Source organism: Cornus florida, unplaced genomic scaffold, assembly GCF_030987335.1.
Source record: "Cornus florida cultivar Cherokee Brave unplaced genomic scaffold, ASM3098733v1 CherokeeBrave_3.0.0_Hap2_Chr10, whole genome shotgun sequence".
NCBI lineage: Eukaryota > Viridiplantae > Streptophyta > Magnoliopsida > Cornales > Cornaceae > Cornus > Cornus florida.
Window position 1 is genome coordinate 89,540,216 of NW_026775580.1, and position 23,820 is coordinate 89,564,035.

A 23,820-nucleotide genomic window follows, 5' to 3' on the forward strand; every position below is an offset into this window, starting at 1 on the left:
CCTTGCTATGTTGTTAATCCAGGAAATCAACCTAGGAGGGCCCGTCATCACATGAATTGTCTTAATAATTCATTTTCAAGAAGACCGTGCTCGTTAATCAAGACAACTATGGGAGGAGACGGAAAGAGGGCCACCCACTATATAATAAGTGTGCGACTTACAATGCTAGTGTCGATAGTGTGATTGTCCAACGTTTGTTGCTAGCACTTCTCTAACAACAACGTAATTGAGTTTTACACATTTTTTTATTGATATAGGAAAAAAATTAGGTTAACCCATTAGTGAGAAAATTAAAGAAAGAAAAAAATTAGGTTAACCCATTAGTGAGAAAATTAAAGAAAGTGATCTGTGTGGACACATAACCTAGAAATGTAATGACCAAATCATAAAGATTAGTTGTAATATAAAATTCGTGACTAAAGAAACTATAGAATTGACTTTGAAGAGTTAAATATGGTAAGTGAAATGACTTATAATATAAAAGGTCAGCCGGAGAATTTATGTGACTGACACTCTTTTAAAGCAAGGATAAAATAATAATGAAGACAAGTGTAGAAAAAATATTTCTAAAATATATTCCACGTAGTGCTTTTATCCTTTATTTGAAAAAGTATGTACAAAATATCGTTAATCTTTTCACATTATTATGAATGGCAATGGGGGCGGGTTTGGATGGGTGTACCCTCCCCTACCCCCGCAACCGTTTAAAAATTTCGCCCCTGCCCCAGCCTAAAATCACAAAAACGGGGAGACTTTTTATCCCATTCCCGCAACCGTTAACATTTTTATCCCTGCGGGTACCTGCCCCGTCTCATTTGAGACTATAATTTATTTGTTGTTGAAATAGACTTGCTCTTTTTTTTTTTTTTCTCTTCATCTTCAGTTCTTTACTATTACAACTTTCCTTCTAATTAAATTCATTTGTTACTTTAATATTGTTATACATGGTACTTAATATATATATGGGGAAATATATATACTAATGAAATAAGGGTACTTAAGTAATTTGACTATCTAAACGCGGCGATGCAGGGCGACCTCCCCTTGCCCCGCCCCCCACACCAAACCCGCCCGAATTTTTATTATATCAAACTATCTCTGCCCAAATAAGCTAAATGGTTCCCCAAAATTGTCAAATACAGGGCGGGCGCGAATAACCGCGGGGGCGGGTCAAATTGCCATCCCTATACATTGTGCAAAAATACCCATCAATAAAAAATCTAACATAAATTAATGTTGTAATATTCGTTTTGCCCTTTTACTCTTTCGAAAATATCCAATTGGGTATATATGTTACTAATCTCATAGTATAGGGGTGTTATGTGCACATTACTTTATATATATTATTTTTTTGAAACTTTTTTTCTCTATATATATCTCTAATTTTTATTTTTATTTTTAATTTAATTTAATTTTTTTAACTTTGAGAATTTGTATGACAATGATTTAAATTTTTTGAGGTTTCAGTTTACTATTTAATTTCTACTAATTTTTTTCTTCTTTATTTTATTTTTTTTCGTTATAACACTGTTAAACCAAAAAAAAAAAAAACCAATATCAGTGTGCACTGGATTTCGGAGTTTGGAGCATATTTGTTTTCTTTAGTTAATTTGCACTTTATTTTCTACTTTTATCTTTACTTTTCTTCTATACTTTTATTTTTATTTTTATTTTCTATTTTTATCTTTACTTGTCCATTGTTCGCATCCTCCAATAGTGTCCTTTTTGGTCATTTGAGAAAATTACTTATTATATATATATATTTAAAATGGTTCAATAAATATAATTTAGTCAACTTAAAGTTTAAAAGTGTTAGAAGGACTTCTTTGCACCAAATTGCACTTTATGGATTTTTTTAACACGTGAGTGAGCGTCATCCAATAGTGTAATTTTCGGTCATTTTATAAAATTATTTATTTTTATATATTTTATAAAAGAGTTAAGTGCAGAAAACACTCCAGTAATATAGGTTTTGTGCACAATGAGTCCCTCATTTTTGAAATAGTACATTTCAGTCCATAATATTAAAAAAAAGGTGCAAATAAGTCCATCTGATCATTTTTTTTTTTTACAAAAAGTAAATCTGAAAACTAGATTTTACCCTTTTTGTTCCTATTTTGCCCCTCATAGGTGCATAACTCCTATGATGTTCCGAATTTTTACAAACCTGGATAGTCAATATGACCCAAAAGTTAACCCGATAACAGATCCGAAATGCGAAAGTGGAAACAAAAACAAAGTCAATGAAAAGAAAACAAATGCGGAAGCAAAACGGTAAAAATAGACCAAGTATGCCCCCAAGGGCAAAATGGTCATTTCACATTCAAACAAGGTCTCAAGAGGTATACGTCATCTTTAAGAAACAAACATGGCTTCCCATGAAGCCACGGAATTTAAAAGAAAACAAAATGCGGAAGCGAAGTTTTTAAAACGGACAAATTTAGCCCTAGGGGCAAAATTATAATTTTTAAAAAGTTATGGGTGCTACCGAGCACACCATTAGATAGACGGCGAAAAATTAACGAAATTCAAAAAAAAGTTCACCTAAAACAGAATCCGGACGAAGGAGAAAGACCCGATGAAAAATCAACGTCGGGTCTTTTCTCCCTCGTCCAGACTCCGTTTTGGGTGAACTTTTTTTTATTTTATTATTGTTTAAACTTTGTTAATTTTTTGCCGTCTATCCAATGGTGTGCTCGGTAGCACCCATAACTTTTTAAAAATTATGATTTTGCCCCTAAAGCTAAACTTGTCTGTTTTTAAAACTTCGCTTCCGCATTTTTGTTTTCTTTTAAGTTTCGTGGTTTCATGAGAAGTCATATTTGTGTCTTAGGGATGACGTACATCTCTTGAGACTCTGTTTGCACGTAAAATGACCATTTTACCCTTGGAGCATATTTGGTCTATTTTCACCTTACTTTCGTATTTATTCTTATTTCTGTTTCCGTATTCCGGATCTGTTATCGGGTCAACTTTCAAGTCGCATTGACTTATCCGAGTTGTGAAAAGTCCTCCCCCCCCCTAGCGCAAAAAAAAAAAAAACCCATTTCCTTATGCCTGTTAATTTTCCAAAGGTAAATTATATGTAATTTAATTATTTCTTTTGTCAAAGGGAAGTAGATTAATCTTAAATTGAATTAAAAACATCTTCTCATTTTCTTTGCTTATCATTTTTTTAACACATATTGGATACTTCTCAAGTATTTCATAATACATTTTTAATAAGTTTTAAACATTAAAATATAACTTATATATATATATATATATATATATATATAGATAGATAGATAATTGATGAGAAAATTTCAAATTTTATTAAGTGATGACTATAGATGCTCGTTATATTAATGATTGCATTTAGATTCATATATATTATAAAAAATTGAATAAAATTTATTTTATATATATATAAAAATATATATAGTTATTTAGCTTTGCAAAATATATAATTTGTTGTCCCAAACAGACAAACAAATAAACTGCAAGTATTTATAAAACACAAGGTATATTTAATTTTTGTCCCAAAGAAACAAACTGCTACACAAATTGGACAAAATGGTCATTTTGCATGGCCGGTATTTATACTTATTAATTTATTTTACTTAAATGAGGATATTATTGTCATTTTAAGTCTCTAGGGGGCTATTTGCACCAAATTAATAGTATAGGGGTGTTTTAAATTACACATGAACTATTTTGCACTATATCGATAGTAGAGGAGGTTTTTTTGTACTCAATCCTTTATAAAATGGTAAGGGTAATTTAGTCAACCTAGCTAGGGTATAATTTTATCAAAAGGACCTATTTGCACGAAATTGAAACTTTAGAGGTGTTTGATATGCACCGTAAACATAGGGTCTTTTCTATACTTGACCATGATAGATGACGACATTGAGTAATGCTATAATGTCTGAATCAATTTTATTTTTTATTTTTTTGGGATTCCAATACAACAAGTATGTGCAAAAAATAAAATAAAAAATACAACAAGTACAGTAAGATAAAGTATTTATTTTTAAGGTGTTTTTTAATTCAATTATTGACACATTAATGGGTTTTAAAAATGGATGAAAACTTTTATAATTTTCCTTCTGCATTCTGTGAACTGAAATACCTGAAACCTTCAACTTCCAATTTTGGTTAATTCTCTCCGTGTACAAAAAATCGTTAGTTTTAACTTTTAAGTGTCCGCGCATTGTTGTAAAAAAAAAAAAAAAAAAAAACCGCAGTACAACTGCCACAAAATTGAAGTCACTAAAAACTATATTAGGTGTTTGGCTACCCCCGTTTTTTTATTTTTTATTCATATGATTCAGTATTTGGTGACACATTATATATTTGTACTTTTTCATGATTAAGTACTTTTTAAAATTTCTATAGTAATAATATTTTTTAAAACACTTATAGTGTTAATTTTACAACAATATCCTTCTATCTTTATAAAAAAATTAGTGAAATTATATTTAAAAAAATAAAAAGGACTAAATTGTCGAAGAAAAAACAGTTACCTAAAATATACCACCTTAAAAGCTCTATTGAGCTAAAATTGGTAACAATTAAAAGTGCTTTTAATATTTACCAAACACATAAATCCAATTATTATTATTATTATTTTTGAAAAATAAAATAATTTTATGCAGTTGAAAAGAATCAACCAATTTTTGCAAAAATAACATTAAGATATGTTTGGCAACCACTTCTGCTTTGTGTTTTTTTGCTTTGAACACGAAAGTGTGTTTGATAAAAAATGTTGCGATATGAGTCATGAAAAGAAAAAAAAAAAAAAAAAAAAATTGCTCCGATATGAATAGTATCAAAACATTTTGAAAAAGTGGCCAAAACTGAAAATATCAAATTGGAGTTTCGGGTTGCTTATGCACTGTAACAATGAACATTAAAAAAAAAAAAAAAAACTCTCAAATTACCTTTTAACTAGACATTTTATTTTTCAACTTGTAACACTTTTTTACAAGACATTTTTAAAATTTTTTTTTTTTTCATGTTTTTGTTTCCAAAAATCTTGCAACAAAATATAATGTTACCAAACATGCTTTCAAATAATATTGAATACACTCTTAAGTAGAATTGCTGCTTCTATTTCGAATACTAAAAAAGCATAAAGCAAAAACGCGGTTGCCAGACAGACCATTAGTGTGCTCCATGTTCCTGCTAGCTAGACTGTGAAAACAAAGTCGTTTTAAACTATATATTTGTTGCTTTAAACTATATGCATATATAGTTTTTCTTATAGAAAAAAAAAAAAAAAAATCTCTTTAAGTACAATTAGCTAGTACATAAATGCATTTAGAGTTTATTTATTTATTTATTCTTAATAATTAAAACAAGGTTACTTTAAACTATATTCATATATAGTTATTATTATTATTATTTTTAAATTCTGAAGGGATCGTTCTTAGGAATGAAAGGTTCTTAGAAACCTTCACATAATCACATTTATAATCTAAAACATATTTAATAAGTTACTTTGAAAAACTTCAAATGGTTGAGAGGGGCAATTTCGTTCCAGAAAAAGGTTTTTTTGACTGACGGGCAGTATTGCAATAACCAAAATTTTTGGGAGGTTTTATGGCAACTTTTTTGTGCAAGGGTTTTTTTTTAAAACAAAAATTGAAACTAAAGGGGTTTTTATACAATTTGCTCAATTTATTATTATACTTTATGTTTACAAATTAACAAATTGTGATCATTAGTTCCTACTTACTACACACACATATATATTTCAAAATTTTGTTACACTGGAAAGAAACAACAATATCAATTTATTTCTTTGACAAAAAGAAAAGAAAAATCAAAATTAGATTTGATTACTTGCCTGCGTTTATCTAAAATGTTTTTCACCGCGTAGAATACAGATAAATAAAACTATTTGATTTTCTGATAAAGCTTGTTTAAATAAGTCTACTAAAATCATATTTTGCTCCAAGGAATACAAGTCAACTTGATTGAATTTGCTCAGTTAGAGTTGGAGGTTGATATCAATATGACAATACCAATTTTGTTATACTGCCTCCTGCTGGACTCAAGCCCAAGACATCAGCATATATCAAACCGGTTTGTGGGTCAGGCCCAACGCGCAAGTGGCGATCAGGTGGTGTTTCAGTGTTTCACGTGAGATTCGAAACGAAGTCGTGAGATTTGCCCAGAGTTCCAAGCTCTCCCCAAGTCGGAGCTTGTTGGTTGTTATTGATTGCGCACTCCAAGCTCCAATGGCCTGCAATCATTTCTCTCTCTCTAGAATCAAAACTTCCTTTCTCTCTCTCTACAACTCTCCTCTCTCCTCCATCGTTCCAAAGAGAATCAGATTTTCATTACGTTCTCTAACACACAGTCCAATCAGATACAGTTCTCTCACTGTAACTGCGACTACTTTTACTTGGGACGACGTCTTTCAAATTTCTCAAACACAAAATGGCTCATCAGATCTCCATGGCTTCTTCGAAAAAATCAGACTCTGCAACCGCGGCTCCGTAACTCTCTCTCTCTCTACACACATATATATATATATATATATATATATATATATATATATAATATAGAGCACATATGTATCTACAATCTTTAAATTTTGTTTAATTAATTTCAGGAGAAGCAATCGGAGTTCATTCCGTTTGTTATTGAAGATCAAATCGTTGGTTATGTTCACAAAGGGTACGCCATCGTGAACAATGGTTATATATGGTTGATATATTGTGGTTCATATTCTAAAATTCGTCGTCTTGAAAAATCACTGTATGCTTGTCGAATTACGTGATTGCTACATTGACGATATTATCTGAATTCATATGCTAAACAAAGCTTTCGGGTCCTACAGAACTTTTTCTCTATATTTGTGACTTTGTGTCAATTAGAATGTATTCATTTGCACATTGCATAGACAACTGATTTTTGAAACTTTTGTTCAATATGCATTTGCCAATACATCATCAACACTCGGAGTCTCAGATTTGGACTCATTATGATATTATCATGATTTTTTATTTATTTTTTTCAATAATATCATCTGAAACTGCCCATTTGAGTTATAAGAGTTCTCAATTAATCGAAATTAGATGGTTTGGATACATGCATTGGAGACCTAGTGACAAGTCAGTCAAATGAGGAAGACTAGTTGTAATAGAAGGTAAGAGAAGGAGAGGCAACAAAAAATAACATGGGATGCGATTATTAAAAATGATCTCAAAAAGTAAAATAAATGAGTGGAGGCAGAGAATTCATGTGGCTGGCCCACTCATGTGGGATTATGGCAAGGATGATGATCGAATTTATCGAACTCCTATAGTAAAAGAGGCATCTGAATAACCTTGGACCATAAAGGCAGTTGTAATTAGGGCGAGTTCAGCTTTAGGTGGTGCAAGCTTTAATGTCAGTCTAGAGCTGGCAAATTCTGATGAGAACGCATATGTACGCTCTGGTGAAACTTCTTTGAGTTGGTCATTTTGCTAACTTGAATTCAACTGAAATTTTATATAACCTCTGTCATTAATTTACACTGATAGTGATAAGGTATTTCCGACTTTGTGCAGTTTTGCTGAACATTTAAGGAGGTTTCAGGATGTGTTTAGTTTTCCCCAAAATAATTCATATGGCAGTCATTTTGGTGTCCATGTCACACTGCATCCAACGTTGAGGACACCAGAGGATAGGACTAGAGCTGTTGGAGATGTAGTCAAATGCCTAGGGGAAGAATTGATTCCAGGTATACGGAATGAGGTACATCTTGTGATCACTCATGGTTCTGATTTTTTTATTTGTAGTTTTACATTTTGTTGAAGTCTTTGTGTGCTGCTTTTTCTGTGACATGTTTTTTATAACTTGAATCTTACTTTTTGCAAACTAAAAGTCTCTATTTACTTGAGTAACTCTTTAATTCTGTCAACCGCAAACAGCTCTACCCTGTCGTATCTTCCTTTGGGACACCAGTATTTTTCTCATTGGAACGTGCAGCAGCTCCTTACTTTGGTATAAAGGTGAGCTGCCATATGTTCATATAAACATATACAGAGTTCATATTCTATTACTCTTATAATACAGACAGAGGTCTTATTCTACCAGTAGTGACTGTCATCTAAAGCTCGATCTATATAGTTGATAATTTTGTGATTCTTGGGAGCATTGCTTCTTTGAATGTTATTCCTTGTAAGCAGAGTTCAAAAATGTCCTCAGTTGCTATTAAAGAAAAGGCAATGGTGTAATAGCTCATAAACCACTTAAAGTTGCATTTCTCATGTATTTTTCTTACTCAGTCTGTCCTGTATGACCCATTTTCTTTTCATATTCCTTGACTAATAACATTTACCGATCTTATCAGAAAAAAGGTTGTGCCAAACTAAACCTGTGAGCATATCAGGAATATATATTTGAATTCTTAGGGCATTTATTGTGAGTTTGGTCAATGCTAATTGCATTATTTTTAACATAATCATCATCATCATCATTACCATTTGCACATCTCGTTCTCTCTCTCAGCCGTACATTCATTTGTAACCAAATGCAATGTTAGGAAGAAGAGGTAAATCTGCAAATGAAGATGATGATCTCTCTTTTCTTTTCCTCATCTCCCACCCTTTCATGCACAGGTCCAATTTAGCCATGCTAAGGCTTTTGGGGTTACACTTGCAAAAGACATAGTGCATTTGTCCAAGACCTAAAAAAATGCATCCAGTGATTGTTACTGGTCAAACACTAAAACGAATGTTTGTATTACTATGAAATTTCATGTCTCTATTTTTCGTTACCACTAGAAACACTAATCCTGGAACTTTAGTCGAATTCTGTATAATATTTCTTTCTATAATAAATTTATGGACATAAACATTGTTACGTTAATGCATCTGTTCTTTTTTTCTCATTTTCCTTTCTTCCATCTTTATTTCCCCATTAGTGATCAAGGGCAAATGATATATACATATTGCTTGTGCCAAAGGCAGTCTGCTTAGCCCAGTATATTTGATGGTTAATTTCACTGATTGATGTACCTTCTGCATTCTTTTTACCTTTTGAAATGCTTTTTTGACAATAGGCATATGGAGTTCACATGAATGGCTATGTTGAAAGAGATGGGCAGAAATATCTATGGTTAGGGAAGAGAAGTGAAGTAAAACCCACCTACCCAGGGATGCTTGATCACCTAGTTGCTGGAGGACTGGTCTGTAGCTACCTTTCGGTTTACATTTACATATTGGCAGTTTTTGTTCCTTCTCACCTTAGATGTAATGCATGCCTCTGCCAAGGGATCCTCGGGATTGGAATCTGAATTTTCTTTTATGTAGGATTGCTTGATCCTATTCATCCATTCTCAAATAAGAAAACAACTAAGAGCATGGTGTGTCTTTTATCATCTATGACCTAGTTCTTTTCAGCTCATATCTCCATGTTGGTGTTTGCAGCCTTATGGGATTCCCTGCGGGCAGAATCTTGTGAAGGAATGTGAGGAGGAAGCTGGCATTCCAAGTTCCATTTCCAATAAGTGAGTTCTTCCTTGCCATTAATCTATCATTTACATTTTTTACTAAACAGCAAACCTTGTATGCACTAGAATGCTGAAGTTTCAGGTGGCAAATACTTGTCCTTTCCAAACGGCATATTCTGTGACCAGCAAATCCTTTAATTCTTGTCATCTCTCCCAGCGTGGTTGATGAGACTGATGGGGTTACAATTTAAAAATGCTTGTCTCACAGAGCTATACCGGTTGGTGCTGTCTCCTACATGGACATTGATGGGTATAGATACAAGAGAGATGTTCTATTTTGTTATGATTTAAAACTTCCTGAAGGTTTTATTCCTAAGAATCAGGGTAAGTCTCAAAAATTCACTGGCCACCCCATCACTTAAAACGAAAATAACAATAATAATGGTTATAATTAATAAAGAAAGAAAGTTCAGCTTCCTTAATTGCATTACTCATTATTGCTTATTGCATGTGGCAGATGGAGAGGTGGAGAGCTTCAAATTGATCCCCGTAACAGATGTTGCAAATGTTATTTCAAGAACACAGTTTTTCAAATCAAATTGCAATGTTGTCATCATCGATTTCTTGTTTCGACATGGGTACAAATTTTCTTCTTTATTGCTTCTTTGATCGTTTTCCACTTCTGAGTATGAGTTAGCTGATAAATATAACAGCATTAACTTGATACTCTGATTATGGATACACATCAAATTGGAATTTTTTTTTTTTTTTTTTTTGGAAAAGGAATCAAATTGCAATATTTGTCATCATCTATTCCTTGTTTCGACATGGGTATACATTTTCTTCTTTATTGTTTCTTGTATAGTTTTCCATTTGAGTATGAGTTAGCTGATAAATCTAACATTATTAACTTCATACTCTTGATTATTGTATCCATAGTAATCTTCTCAAATGATAATTTGCTAATATCCTTAACTTTGCAGAAAAGATAACTTGTTACCAATTAACCCACCTTTTAATACTTGACAAATTATTAGAAAGATATAATTGCTGCTTTTTAATCTCCTAATCTACATTATATATACATATATACATATATATATATATATATTTTGCCCATTATAGTAGTATTTTTACCTTTAACTTTCTCCCATAATATCTGCAGATACATTAGACCTGAAGATGTTGGATACTTGAAGCTACTACAAAGTTTGCGGAGTGGTGATTGCTTCTAAATGTTTTTGTCCTTTTGTGTGAAATTACAATTATGTCGTTTCAAATTTCATAAATAGCGATGACAATGAGTTAAATTTGGAGGTCACAATGGGTCAGTTTTGAGCGTATGACGTAAGGAAAGATAAAAAAAAGAAGCCAAGTTTGTCATACAAATTATTCAATTAGTTGTTAGGTTCTTGTGTCATACTCTCTTTCAATGTTTCTACCATTGCCTTTTTTTTTTTTTTTCGAAAATAAAATATCCTTCTCAATGATATGATTGTGTTTATCAATTTATCTTTTCCCTTGGCAGTTAGCATTGGTCCCCAGTTGCAAAATCCGAAATGAGCTTAAAAGTTAAAATGATACTCTGCATTCACATCATAATATAGCCGTTTCATGACCAAAATTTAGCCCAAGTAAAATGACATTGCAGCCCTAAATTAGTGACATGACAGGCCTCATTAATTTGGTAATCATAGTCCATGGTCAAGCATAAAATTAAATACCTTTGACACAATAACATACTGAGATTGAAAACATTGCCCTCAGATTCGGTCCTCCTATTGCTCGATCAATAAGCAATCAAGCCCACATCAATAACAGCAACAAATGGGAGTTCTAACTCATTCGATTCACTTCCACCTTTGTCTTTGTATCTATAATTTACCACTTTTATGGCTAGCAAAAATTAGTAGCATATACACGAGACATCATAGTCAACATGGAAAGGGTCATACCACACAAGCTTCTAAACATGTACACCTATACACAAACCAAAAGGTTGCAATTTATTAATGTCCTCATTAAATAAGAAATTAAACAGAACATGCAGTTCAAGGATGAGAAAACCACTAATTATTCCAGGAAAGGCTAGAAAGCATAGATTGTCGGGATCCCAAGATGTAGAAAGACCATCATGGCACCGAGGCGAAATATAAAAATTTGATACGCGTCAATGGCCTCGCAAAAAAGAGGCTAGGACAAATTGGCAAGTGAAGCTCAAACTTTCAATTCCTCAGTTTCTGGTTTCAGAGGTTCAAAGAGAGCTTCCACCTCGCTTGGGTTAACTTCCTCCAGCTTTGATGGATTCCACTTTGGGTTCTGCAAATGCAGAAAACAGAAAAGACTGATGAAAATCCTTTCTGACTGTGTCAACAATTTCAAGGACTATTATATGAGAATTGAAGAACCAGGAAATAAGAAATTTTCTTCATTAATTTGACAAACCAAAAGTTCCTAATGGCAGCTCAGTTTGGAAGTATAACATTTCACAGCAGACCCTATTTCCCAATGAATTTCTTACAATCTAGCTTCAATTAACAAGTATGCATTTATTAATGGTTATGCATTTGTGTAAAGAATAACATAAAACATTCCGCATCATCTAATTTAAAACCTGCCCAAACTCAAATGTTGCAATCAAGAAATTGTGCCAGAATCTTTAATGGATTCAAAGCCTTCTAATTTTTAAAACTAATACGCCCACCAACGGACTGTCTACACAGAGCAACGAAACTCTTGTTACAGGAATGCATCTTTCCGCTGGAGACACAACAGGACTTAACACAACACAAGGGTCACATACCACCCAATTATAATTCTCAAAAGAAAACCCATTATAGAAATTATAATTACCAGTGGAAGAGACTTAATAGGAGAGCTTCTATATATGTGTTAGCAACTTAGCACTACTATAGTGAAGACAACAAAATTTAAATTATATCATCCAAATTGCAACAAAATGGATCCATTAGCAGCACAAACAAATTGTGGAGATGATATTTTGGCATGCCAATTGAGTAATAAAAGGAAGACAAAAACCAGAAAGCCAAAAAATATTTTGCTTGTAGCATACACTAATTTTGGAAAATTATCCTCTAATACATTTGAAAATCCGACCAAGTAGGTAAACTCAAATTAAAACTGCAAACTAAAATCAACACCACTTCAACATATAGTGAAAAGGAAATTTCAAGGAATGAGAAGCAAACCTGATCCTTGTCCACCAAGACTGCCCTAACACCTTCAGTGAAATCATTTCGAAGAGACGACCTTATCGCAATGCGATATTCAGTCTTCATCACTCCACTTAACTAGGTATAGCAAATTTCAGGAAGAACAAATATTATTTAAAAAATTAGAGGATCTCAAAGCAAGAACTACTACGTTTTACAAAAAAAAAAAAAAAAAAAAAAAAAAAATTGAAAAAAAGATGAGGGTTGGGTAAAGGATGAAAATGCAACTTCAAACTCACATTGGATAGATCATTGTTTTTTCCACGTGCTGATGCAACTCTGGAGAAATACTTTTGTGTTAGACAAAGAGAAAACGGAGCACCTTTTCCAAGCCCTGTAAGGGCTTCCTTAGCCCACTCTACCACTGCCCATGGAAACAAAGGCAGTAAGTATGAAGGTAGAAATAAAATGAAGAAAGCCATGCTTCTGAACACCTTACCAGTTACCACCGGCGAACAGAGAATTTGATAGCACCAAAATTATATCATTCTCACCTTAGAAAACAACTAGCAATAAGTTGCTCACCTTTAGGATCAGTACTCTGCTCATGCTTTTTCAGCTCTTCTATTGTTTCAATAACAGGCATATTTGCCCCAAAGGACGAAACTATCTGGGGTAAAAGCAGCTTCAATTGAGGCTCAGATTCAGGGTCGCTGCTATATTTCGCCAAAAGAGAGCTGATATTCTGATGTGGATCCTCAGAACTGCATGGATAATACATATATGATATCAGAGTAAGAGCGAGTAGATAAATGATAACATTCTCTCTAATTTGCAAAAGATGGGAGTTAGTGGAGCACTATTTCGTGTCTCCCAAGGAAATATGAATATTACGTACATTTCATACCATTGAAGTACAAGTATTATAAAAAGCATCCATATAATTGCAAGGAAAAGAGGTACGCTTACAGTGCCCATTTCTGAAAATCATCCAGCAACACTACTAAAATATTGCAAGTACAGAAGGATGTCTCTCATCTTTTTACCAAGAAAAATTTATGGGAGTGAGTTCAACAAAAGAATCTGAAATATAATATGCATTACTGAAACTTCTAGTAGTAACGTGTTTTAGGTAAACTTCATGCATTGATTATTGAAGTATAGCTTCTACAACCCCCACCCCTCCAGAAGACATCAGGCAATACTGAACTACGGCCACTAAAGACATGGATGTTTCATCATTACACCAAACTAATTTGAAAGAATGGTTTCAGCAGAAGTGCAAACTACTCTGACATATGATAGTTCATTATCTATTTTGTGTAACTCGTACTGAGGGAAAGCATGCGGCCATGCATATAATTGATATGACATTATTCAGAATTAAAAATTCAGTTTCACCACTAAAATGAAAACAGTTGCTAATAACAGAAAGATGACGAGATGTACAAGGTGGCTGCCAAGAGAGCCTCCTTCAACGAGCCCAAGTTCCCAGATGGCACATAGTGTGTCCCAAGACCTACATATAGTGCATCAGCAGGTGTTGAGATCCTTTTTCCAGTCATTCCAAGATAAGCACCTGCAGAAACTTAAATTTGTTAAACAATCTGGAAAAAGAAAATACACAAAGTAACCAAACAAAAATACGACTCAACTACCTTATAGCAAAGCTTAGACAAAATAGCCATATGACATAAATATCTACTATCTACAACATATAAATAAAAAATCCTCACTGTTGTTAACTTACTAGACGAAAATGTAGTAGAAAAGTAAATAAAAATGATCAAGAGTATCTGTTGGTACTTGTATTTCGACATATTCATCATGCAAGAAAATTAGGAGCCTTAACTACAAAGAACCCAAATGCAGTGAAAACCACATGTGGCATCTACTTGTGCACAAAGGAAAGTTTGAGATTTTATGCATTCTGTTATGACAAAGGAACCAAAATGCAGTGTCTATGTAAATTTAACAAAAAGATGGAAACTTGCAGAAACAGCCAAACCAATTAATATTAAGTACCATAGAGGCTGAGTTCCACCTATACGTGGAACTCATAGAGATGGTGGGATTAATACCACATGGTAGTCAGAAAAAAAATGGAAATGCCGGATTGTGGAAATTAATCATGGAATGATTAATTGTTAAACAGTGAAAACAATCTATCAATGCATCAATCAGCTAGGTTATTTATAAGATGGGAAATTTTGAAAATTGTTTTTTTTTTTTTAAGTTGATATTCACACACACATGCCTCCACCGAGGCTTGTACCGTTAACCTCCTTTTGAGAAGTAAGAGCCTGATACTGCTAGGCCACTGCCTGTTGGTAAATTTTGAAAATTGTTTTTTATATTAGCTCATAATTTGTTTTAACACTTTCAAGTTCATATATCTTGATGGTCATGCGAACATGGTTGCAGAAATGGACAGGATTTAGAGAAATATATTAAAGAAAAAAAATATAGTTTAATTCAAAGAAAATTTTGAAGGTGTTAACACACAGACAAAGAACTCCTACAACTGAAAATGAAAAAAAAAAATACAAAATTAAACTGTGCCCGTGAATTTAGCACCCATGATTAAACTTAGGTGGCTTAGAACCTGCTCCAAGATGATGCTAATGGGTAACAAGTAAACTGTACAAGTATGAGGAGGCTCTTAAGTAATTCACATGGGCCTTCGGCACTTTATGGGAAGCCAATACAACAGGAAAAGCCTGTCGAAGGTGTAACAAGTACTTCTGCAAAAGCAATTTGAAAAGGGGGAGGGAGCTTCCTAATTTTTATTTTCCATACACACTACTAATGTATAATTATCATTCACCTCGTTTGAAGTATTACAATACTTATTTCTCCAAAGCATCCTAGTTGTTTCCCTTGTTCTTTTTCCACACACTGCAGTTACTATGGTAGTAATTGGTAAATTCTTTAGCTTACTTTCACACCATACTAAGGGAATTAAATCCTTTATGACAAGTCTAAGGCCCTAATTGAATCCAGTGGGACCTTCAGAACATCTTAGTATCAGATGATTCAATGCCTTCACAACAATGAGAACAATATCCATTTCATATTTAGTTTGCTTTCAAACTTACTTTAATTTAATAAATACAATGAGTGTCATGCTCCATCATGATGATTTTCAATCATCTAAACTCATTGGGCCTAATTTTGATACAAGGTTCTTAGGTCTCCTAATAAGGATAGGTTGGGTTGAAAGGTTCATCCCAGGTAAACAAATTAAACTTTTTTATAATAGAAAGCATACCAACTGATCCTTCTCCTGGAGTTTGTGCTGCTATATAAGAAAACCCAACATCTGGGAACAAACCAATTCCATTTTCTGGCATAGCAAGAAGACTTTTCTGAAATATATACAAATAACATTTAGAAATTAAAAAGCCATTACAACAGATGTAAAAATTAAACCTCTGTTAGCATATCATAGAAAAGTACGAAGAAAGAAAACAATCTTACCTCGGTGATGAGTCGGTAACGACCATGACCAGATAAGCCAATTCCAAAGCCCATTGTTATGCCATCCATGAAGCATATATATGGCTTTTTGTACTCAGAAATTTTACAAATTAGAGAATATTCTGCAGTAAATACCTGGCAGAAAATTTGGCATGAAAAACACATATAAGCTTCAGTAAACATAATAGACATAAAATATACTAGTTCAAGAAGCTAACTGTTGCGTGACTCAGTGTGATACACATGAAAACTTAGTTAAAATTGTCGTCTATCTAATGCAAAAGAATTAGTCTAACACAAGCAAACTTTTAAATTGAATCACACAACCAACTAGCTATTGTAAATTGACTATAGATCTCTGATGGCACCATTCCACAATAACCAGTAAATTGATCTCTTGAGAGAGGTAAAAATAATAATAAAAGTTCAAACATGGAACAAACACGGTATAAAGAACAATGAATTATACTAAGAAGATGCACAATATTTACAAGTGTTTTTGCATTAAAGGAAATACACAATATGTAATACCCCTAATTTTAAAAGGATAGTCTCGGTATTATTTTAAATGTTTTAATTGCATTTTTATTTATTTACTTGATTATTTGGCTATTTGATTACGTGTTTAATTGAATTGGTTAATTAAATATTTTATTTGCTTAAATCTTTTATTTGATTTAACTGATTAATTGAAAGTATATGCTTGAATGTTATTTGAACTAGTTGATTTAATTGATGTATTTTGTTTATATTAATTGTAGATTAAATAATTAAATATTTATTTTATTTTATTTTATGGATATGGTTAGTAGTAATGGACCAACCAATTGGGTCACATGGACTACTTGGATAGGAGGTTTAATAGGTAAGGATAATTACCATGAATAGTTATATATATATATATATATATAAAAGGAAAGTAATTAATTAATTAATATTATTGTAACTTAGTATTAATAATCTGATGTATATATTTTTATATTTGTATAATAAGGATATACATAGATTATATACGTAACATATTTTTAGTTACCCATGGATAGTTTTATATATATAGATATATATATAAAAGGAAAATAATTAATTAATTAATATTATTGTAACTTAGCATTAATAATCTGATATATATATTTTATATACTTGTGTAATAAGGATATATATAGATTATGTACGTAATATATTTTTAGTTACCTTTTTAATATTTTAATTTTAATATTTTCTTTTATTAAGTTACTTGGATTGTGAAAAGGATTAGATTATTTTATTTAGCCTATAAATATATAAATATAGGTTAGTAAAAGGGGGCTAGAAATTAAATTACGTAGTATATTTTGGAGGAAAAAAGGCAAAGAGTTTAGAGAGAGAGAGAAGGAAGAAAAAAGAAGGAAAAGAGGGAGAAGGAGGCTAGGGTTTTTATCAAAATCCTTAAGGAAAGTTCTTTTCTTCTCTTCTCCTTTGATTCAGATTATATACATGCTAGATTAGTTCCAGGATTATTTAATTAAATTAATTGAACCTAATTGCATGATTAAAACTGAAATTACAGTGTATGTATATATGTAATGGGTTTGTGTATATGCTTGGTAATTTGGACAAAGTGATGCATAATGTATGTTCTACAATGTTTAAATAATGTTTATGAACTGAGGTGGAATTATTGGGACGTTCTGGGAGGTTAAATTGTTATTAAATTTGTTTTAATGATTTTAAATTGTTAAATTAGATTTATGGAGGATTTTAAAAACATGATTTAAGTACACATGTTAAGTATGAAATTTAATTAATTTAAAAGGTTAAATTAATTAAACATGGTTGGATTAAATTATTTTAATCAATTATTTGGTTTTAAATAAATTTGATTAGATTGTGGAGGAGTATAATTATTTGAGATGCATGTTAATTTTTATGAGATAAATTCAATGCATGCTACTTATAATAGTTATATTTTGCTCAATTAAATGCAAAGAAATATCTGTATGATTTATATCATGCTAAGTATGGATTTATTTGATGTGATATCATAACTGTAGCATCATTTATGGATTGTATGCATTATATACACCAGTATGGAATAGTGGCATATTAGGGACGGATTAACTAAAAACGTTAAGTCCTACCTATTCATGTATAACGGGATTAACTAAAATGTTAAATCTTACATATTTTTATGTTAGAACAAATTATATATATATAGTTATATGCTATGATATGAGCTTAAGTCTCAGAATCATGGTTAGGGTGCGTATATTGCCAGGAATGTGTAGCTAGATATAGTGTAGTTGTGTGCCCTGGTAGGTCTAGGTACTCATGCCCACTATATGTGCATTTTGCATGTTGCCTACTATTCAGGTTGAGGCAACCCTATAGTCTAGTGAGGTTCCTTTAGTATGTGTGTGTATATATATATAGGGACTATTAGTTATTGTTGAATTAATTAGGATGTATATGAGTTCTGAGTCTTTATTTGGAATGTAGTAGATTAGAGCTTGTTTGTGGGCCTGACCCATCATTATTTTTCAGGTGTTCGTCAGTTCCAGGCTTAGGGATTGTTCGTGCTGAGCAGAGACGATCTATTCACTCGTCCGTCTTAACGTAGGATTTTCTTATTATTGTTTTAGTCAAATATTATTTTATTTTAGTTGGATTTTGGATTAGGGGTCCACATAATAGATTTCCAAGTTGTAAATTTAATTAATTACTGGTCTAAGAGGATTTTGTTATTGGAGGCTTATTATTGGATTAATTATTAAAGGATTTATTATTTTAGTTTCTTTTAGCTTTATTATTTATTCTTAAATCTATTTTGTATTCCATGCTTGTTAAATACTTTAATTGTTTGATATTCCTTCGGGTTTGGGCTTGGGCCTGATCAACCCATGTCTTGGAGTCGAGGGGTATTACATAATACAATTCGTTTTTCAGGGACTTTCATACTCAAAAAGGTGGTAAAACTAATATACTTTTCAATGTTTTAGCAATGCAGAAGTGGAAACACTATAAATCAAATAGTAAGACCACAAAATAGATATGCAACCAGCCTAGTAGGCTAGCTGGTAACCCATTGGACCCTTAAGTCTCAACCTAAAAGTCAGGTCTCAAGTCCCCTCTTAGTCTACAAAAAATTTACAGTACAGTTTTACTCAAGTCATAAAATGCATCTCAACATATAAAATGTCAAACAAAATGCACAATTTTCTTCCTAAGAACGAGAATGGGCTGAGAAACAAATAAAGAAACAATGTTCAGATTCAAAATCATAGGAACACATGTTAACCCTCATTGCAGAATTACACAATTATGCGGACATTCTTTTAAGATTGATGGTATATTGAGTTCTTCGATGTGTAGAATACTACTCCCCATCAACAATTAAGCATGCCCAATGCTGGCTTGAACCCTGTCTTGATTGTGTTTGGCACTTGGACATTTTTAGGAGGTTTCATCTTATTACTTTAAAAATGTGAAGAACAAGAAAATTGTTAAAAAATCAGTTTAAATTAATTACTTTCTTTAATATATATTTTTCTAAGGATGAGCCTTGTCATAACGGTAAGGTTGCTCTATCATGACCTGGAGGTCACGGATTCGAAAAAAGGAAACAACCTCTCCACATACGGAGGTAAGACTGCGTACATCTAACCCTCCCCAGACCCCGCAATGGCGGGAGTCTCGTGCATTGGGTTTACCCTTTTTCTAATATATATTTTTCTAGATTCTCCCACATGAACCCTCAAATTAAATAAAGTTAAATGTAAATATTTAATTTGATAAATTAAATCATGCACACATATAGTTGTCTTCCAGAATCCAGTAAACCCATGTCAGACACCTCATGTTCATGTTGGAACGTAGAAATTGTGTTCAACCCCAGGCCAGAAAAGCTAATACCAGCTGGTAATTGGTATCTTAATGTTACTAGAAATGCAAATAATAAAGTGCAGTCATCCAGCATCAGTACAACTTAGTGAAGTGAATATGGTGTTGAATATGCTGATATTAGTTAAAAGGACCCAAAAAGACCTCAATCATATCTGATAGTTGGGTTTTGGTTGTGATCTGCTTCACATCACCACCTGCAGATAAAGGGATGAACTAAGACTTGGGTCATCAATTAGGCAAGCATTTACTAGTTCTATTTATGAAAAATAATACTGTCAACTATTAAATATGCAACAGAAAAAGAACGTCAAGTATGTGAAGGTGCAAATAACATCAATAACGACCATAATGAATAAACTTCCAGCCGCACACCAGACTAGTAGTATAAATAATGCGTATTAAGAAAAACCTTCTGTACAAGAGGTGTATTTTTGTCCTTTTGAATCTCAGCAACAACCCCTTTAATATCCATCCCTGCATTGGCCATCAATGGTTACCCTCAAAACCTTACCAAACACTCCATAAGATGAAAATAACCCCATAAAGTAGTCAAATTCAATGAGAAAAATATTGCTGAAATTACATTAAGAAGTCAGCTGTAAGATATTTAAGTTAAAAAGGAAGATCTGAAGGCAACTATTGTCCACCAAAGAAGAAATATAACATTTTCTTTATGTCACCTGCTGAAAAGGCACGTGGTGAACAACCCTCAACCAGAACACATTTCACCTTTGGATCCACTTCCCATTGTTCAAGAAAACTCTTGTATTTTATGTCCATATCTGCATCATTGTGCAATTACAATTCAGTACAATGAGGATCTAACCCCCAAGGCAAAACATTAGATAAGTTAAAGGCAAGTTATGCAATGAGTTGACTTCTGAAATTTGGTAAGGTTTGTACTTTTAAGCCTGAAATTTGAAAAGTTACAATATTCAATTCAGCTCAACAAACCTTTTCTCCAAGTACTTGGACTTGGCGACGTGAATGTTATTTCTCATTCCATTCTATCTAAGGCCACAGATCAGTCAAACCCCTTGTAATCATCTTAATCGATTTTCTCTCATTTTATCTTCAATTGGTGCTACTTCAACCATCTACAAATGTGCTCGTTTCTAGTTCTATCATTTCTTATCTTGCCACACCTCAATCTCAGTATTTGCATTTCCGCCATGCATTTCCCAACCATCTTAGAAAGTTACAATTTGACATCTATTTTACACGGATTTAAATACATCTTTTTGCAGCAGGTTGGTGTCCAAGTGTCAAATTTATCAAATCCCCAAACCAAAAGGCAAGGTAACACGGTAAATGTTCATAGTTCTCATTATTATTACTTTTATTATTTTTTTTAATGTTTTTGGCATGATATAAGAGTGTTCAACATATACACATCACTTAATTTCAGGCAAGAATCTAAAAAAAAAAAATGAAGAAGAAGGAAGTTTTAAGTGCTTATTAGGTCCATATATAACGAAACAAGTCAAAAACATATTCAATACCCACAACCATGTCTTGTGAAGAGTCCATGTAACACAGTTGGACCCTTACAACTTTAAGGCCTGTCCAGCCACACCCTATAGTTGTCAGTTCACTCAGTTTAATAAGGAAACTGCACATAACAGTTTTCAAAACCAATAAATTCTTCAAAATTTCAGGTACATATTGCAAGTATCTAGATTTTCCAGAAAAAAGGATAATTTGAGAGTAAAACAGTTGAGAAATATAGTCTGCTCTTTTAATAGTAAAGGAGCACCAAATTGTATCCAATTTGCATGCTTCAAACTCCAGTCAGCTCAACAAAGTTTTTCTTTTTTTCCAACCACTCAAGTTCTTTTATATGAATTATACTTCTGTTCCGCTATATCAAAAGCCATAACCCCAGTCAAACTCTATGTTATCATATCATTTCTTACTAACTCTACCCACATTAAGTTAATCTTCCCCTTCTCCCAGGGTTATGCAAGCCATGTTACTCTTCCTACCGGGCAGTTCTTTCTACAACTGTACAATCTTGATTAATTTTCTTTGACTTTATCTCCAACTGGTCTTACTTCAAACTCTTTGCCAAAGTTTCAAGAGCAGGTCTTTAGATTTACTAACTCTACCAACATTAAGTTAATTTTATTTTATATGGATTGTGCTTTTCTGTTCCGCTATATCTAAAGCCATAGCCCCAGTCAAACTATATGTTATCATACATTCCTTACTAACTCTACCCACATTGAGTTAGTCTTCCCCTTCTCCCAGGGTTATGTGAGCCATGTCACTCTTCCTACCGGGTGGTTCTTTTTACACATGCAATCTTGATTAATTTTCTTTGACTTTATCTCCAATTGGTCCTACTTCAGCCATCTCACCATTTGCATTTTCACCTCAACTAACTTTATGCACATGCAGTCTATTACAGAAACAACCGTTGGTCTAATAGCATGGAACACTGGAAACTCTTCCAAAAGATTTTAAGACCTTTTAATTTAGTACCGAATTTGTATAAAATGTTAAGGGATGTCCTAAAAAAATCTAGGGGCATATCTCTATTCATGTCCAATTTGGAATATAATATATATATATATATATAGATACACACACTTTAAACTCTTTGCCAAAGTTTCAAGAGCAGGTTTTCTTTCGTTTTTTCACACTTCTTTTCAGTCCCCAAAATAGACGCACAAAATGAACTAAAAGATTAAAGCTGCATTCACTGAATTATATAGTGTTCTTTGAAGTGAAACAAACAGCCTAAACTTCAACAGTACCTTCAAAAGTCAAAGCAATCAACTCTTGAAACAACCAAATCTTTTAACTATTCTCTTAATTTTCAGGATTGAGCATTATTGAATACGATCAATCATGAGATCACCAAAAGTTGTAGTCCTAATCCCTCTCAGGCTCTCCTAATTAAATTTAACAGCTCAATCTATGCGTTTCAACTTTCAAGATATACATACATATATATATATATATATATAGAGAGAGAGAGAGAGAGAGAGAGAGAGAGGAGTAAAAATGAAACCTATGTTCATGGCGTTGAGAGCTTTGGGGCGATCGAGAGTGATGACAGCGACACCGTTTGGATGGACATTTCCCTTGACGAATTCATCACTACTGTTGGCCATGATCGCAAATCTTCGAAGAGAGAGAAATTTCTTGGAGATGTTGTCGAGAGAGAGATTGCAGAAACGTAAATGTGCAGTGAGAGAGTGAGGAGGGTTGGCAAAGAGTGCGGACGATCGGTTCAGGAGCTGATGAGAAACACTTGTCACACTTCGCATGTTTCGCGACCCACAAATGAGACTTCGTCGTGGGATTAAATTCTGTATTCACTCGAAGGCCTTGTGCAATTTGGGCCAAGAAAAGTGGCTTGTGTAGTACAAACTTAAGCAGGCCTGGTCCAGTAATATAATGTGTTTTCAGTTAGTCTGCTCCATAATCTAAGCATAGGTGAGTGTCTTACACAACCCTTAACAAGTAACTAAGTAAGTAACCAAGCTAGCTTAGTGTTATTTTTTTATTTATTAATTAGCTCGATAAAAAACACACTTACAATCTTATCAAGCTTAATTTACCTAGCTGATTTGTCTCAGATTGTGGTGCAACTTGTGCAGAGTGAACAAGTTGAGGACCTAATCATGCTCAACTCAATGTTATAAAAGTTTGAACCTAAGTGAACTTAAATCGTTCCATTTCATTTAAAAGATAGATGAGATATCAGTTAATTACAATTCTCCATAAAATTTTACTATGTTAAACATGTACATCAAGGGAAGTTATTGGTTCTTGTAATAACACTGGTCAGAGCTCAGGTGGGACTGAACTTGCACCAAAGAAGTACTCCGGAGGATTTTCAATAACATA

The 23,820-nt window shown here is 32.8% G+C and overlaps 2 protein-coding genes across 5 annotated transcripts; one reads left to right on the top strand and one right to left on the bottom strand.

The window, feature by feature from the left end:
- The first annotated feature begins 6,137 nt into the window (after nucleotides 1-6,137).
- Nucleotides 6,138-10,920, top strand: LOC132280006 (nudix hydrolase 20, chloroplastic-like). The gene is made up of 9 exons (XM_059782104.1): nucleotides 6,138-6,488; nucleotides 6,605-6,669; nucleotides 7,545-7,731; nucleotides 7,908-7,988; nucleotides 9,041-9,166; nucleotides 9,408-9,487; nucleotides 9,699-9,814; nucleotides 9,948-10,068; nucleotides 10,596-10,920. Exons 1-9 carry the CDS (start codon nucleotides 6,228-6,230, stop codon nucleotides 10,663-10,665), a joined length of 1,107 nt encoding a protein of 368 aa, XP_059638087.1. The 5' UTR covers nucleotides 6,138-6,227; the 3' UTR covers nucleotides 10,666-10,920.
- Nucleotides 10,921-11,358: 438 nt separating this feature from the next.
- Nucleotides 11,359-23,264, bottom strand: LOC132280005 (3-hydroxyisobutyryl-CoA hydrolase-like protein 3, mitochondrial). 4 transcript variants are annotated; one of them, XM_059782102.1, is made up of 11 exons: nucleotides 22,979-23,264; nucleotides 20,643-20,744; nucleotides 20,392-20,436; nucleotides 20,104-20,156; nucleotides 16,084-16,218; nucleotides 15,875-15,971; nucleotides 14,053-14,182; nucleotides 13,189-13,367; nucleotides 12,903-13,027; nucleotides 12,640-12,741; nucleotides 11,359-11,749 (listed from the first exon to the last, which is right to left on the bottom strand). In XM_059782102.1, the coding sequence occupies exons 1-11, from the start codon at nucleotides 23,235-23,237 to the stop codon at nucleotides 11,648-11,650; spliced, it is 1,329 nt and encodes a 442-aa protein (XP_059638085.1). In that variant the 5' UTR covers nucleotides 23,238-23,264; the 3' UTR covers nucleotides 11,359-11,647. The 4 variants fall into 4 exon arrangements, with proteins under 4 accessions (XP_059638085.1, XP_059638083.1, XP_059638082.1 ...); XM_059782100.1 differs by lacking the exon at nucleotides 20,392-20,436; XM_059782099.1 differs by lacking the exon at nucleotides 20,104-20,156 and having other exon boundaries at nucleotides 20,372-20,436; nucleotides 22,979-23,263.
- Nucleotides 23,265-23,820: the final 556 nt, after the last annotated feature.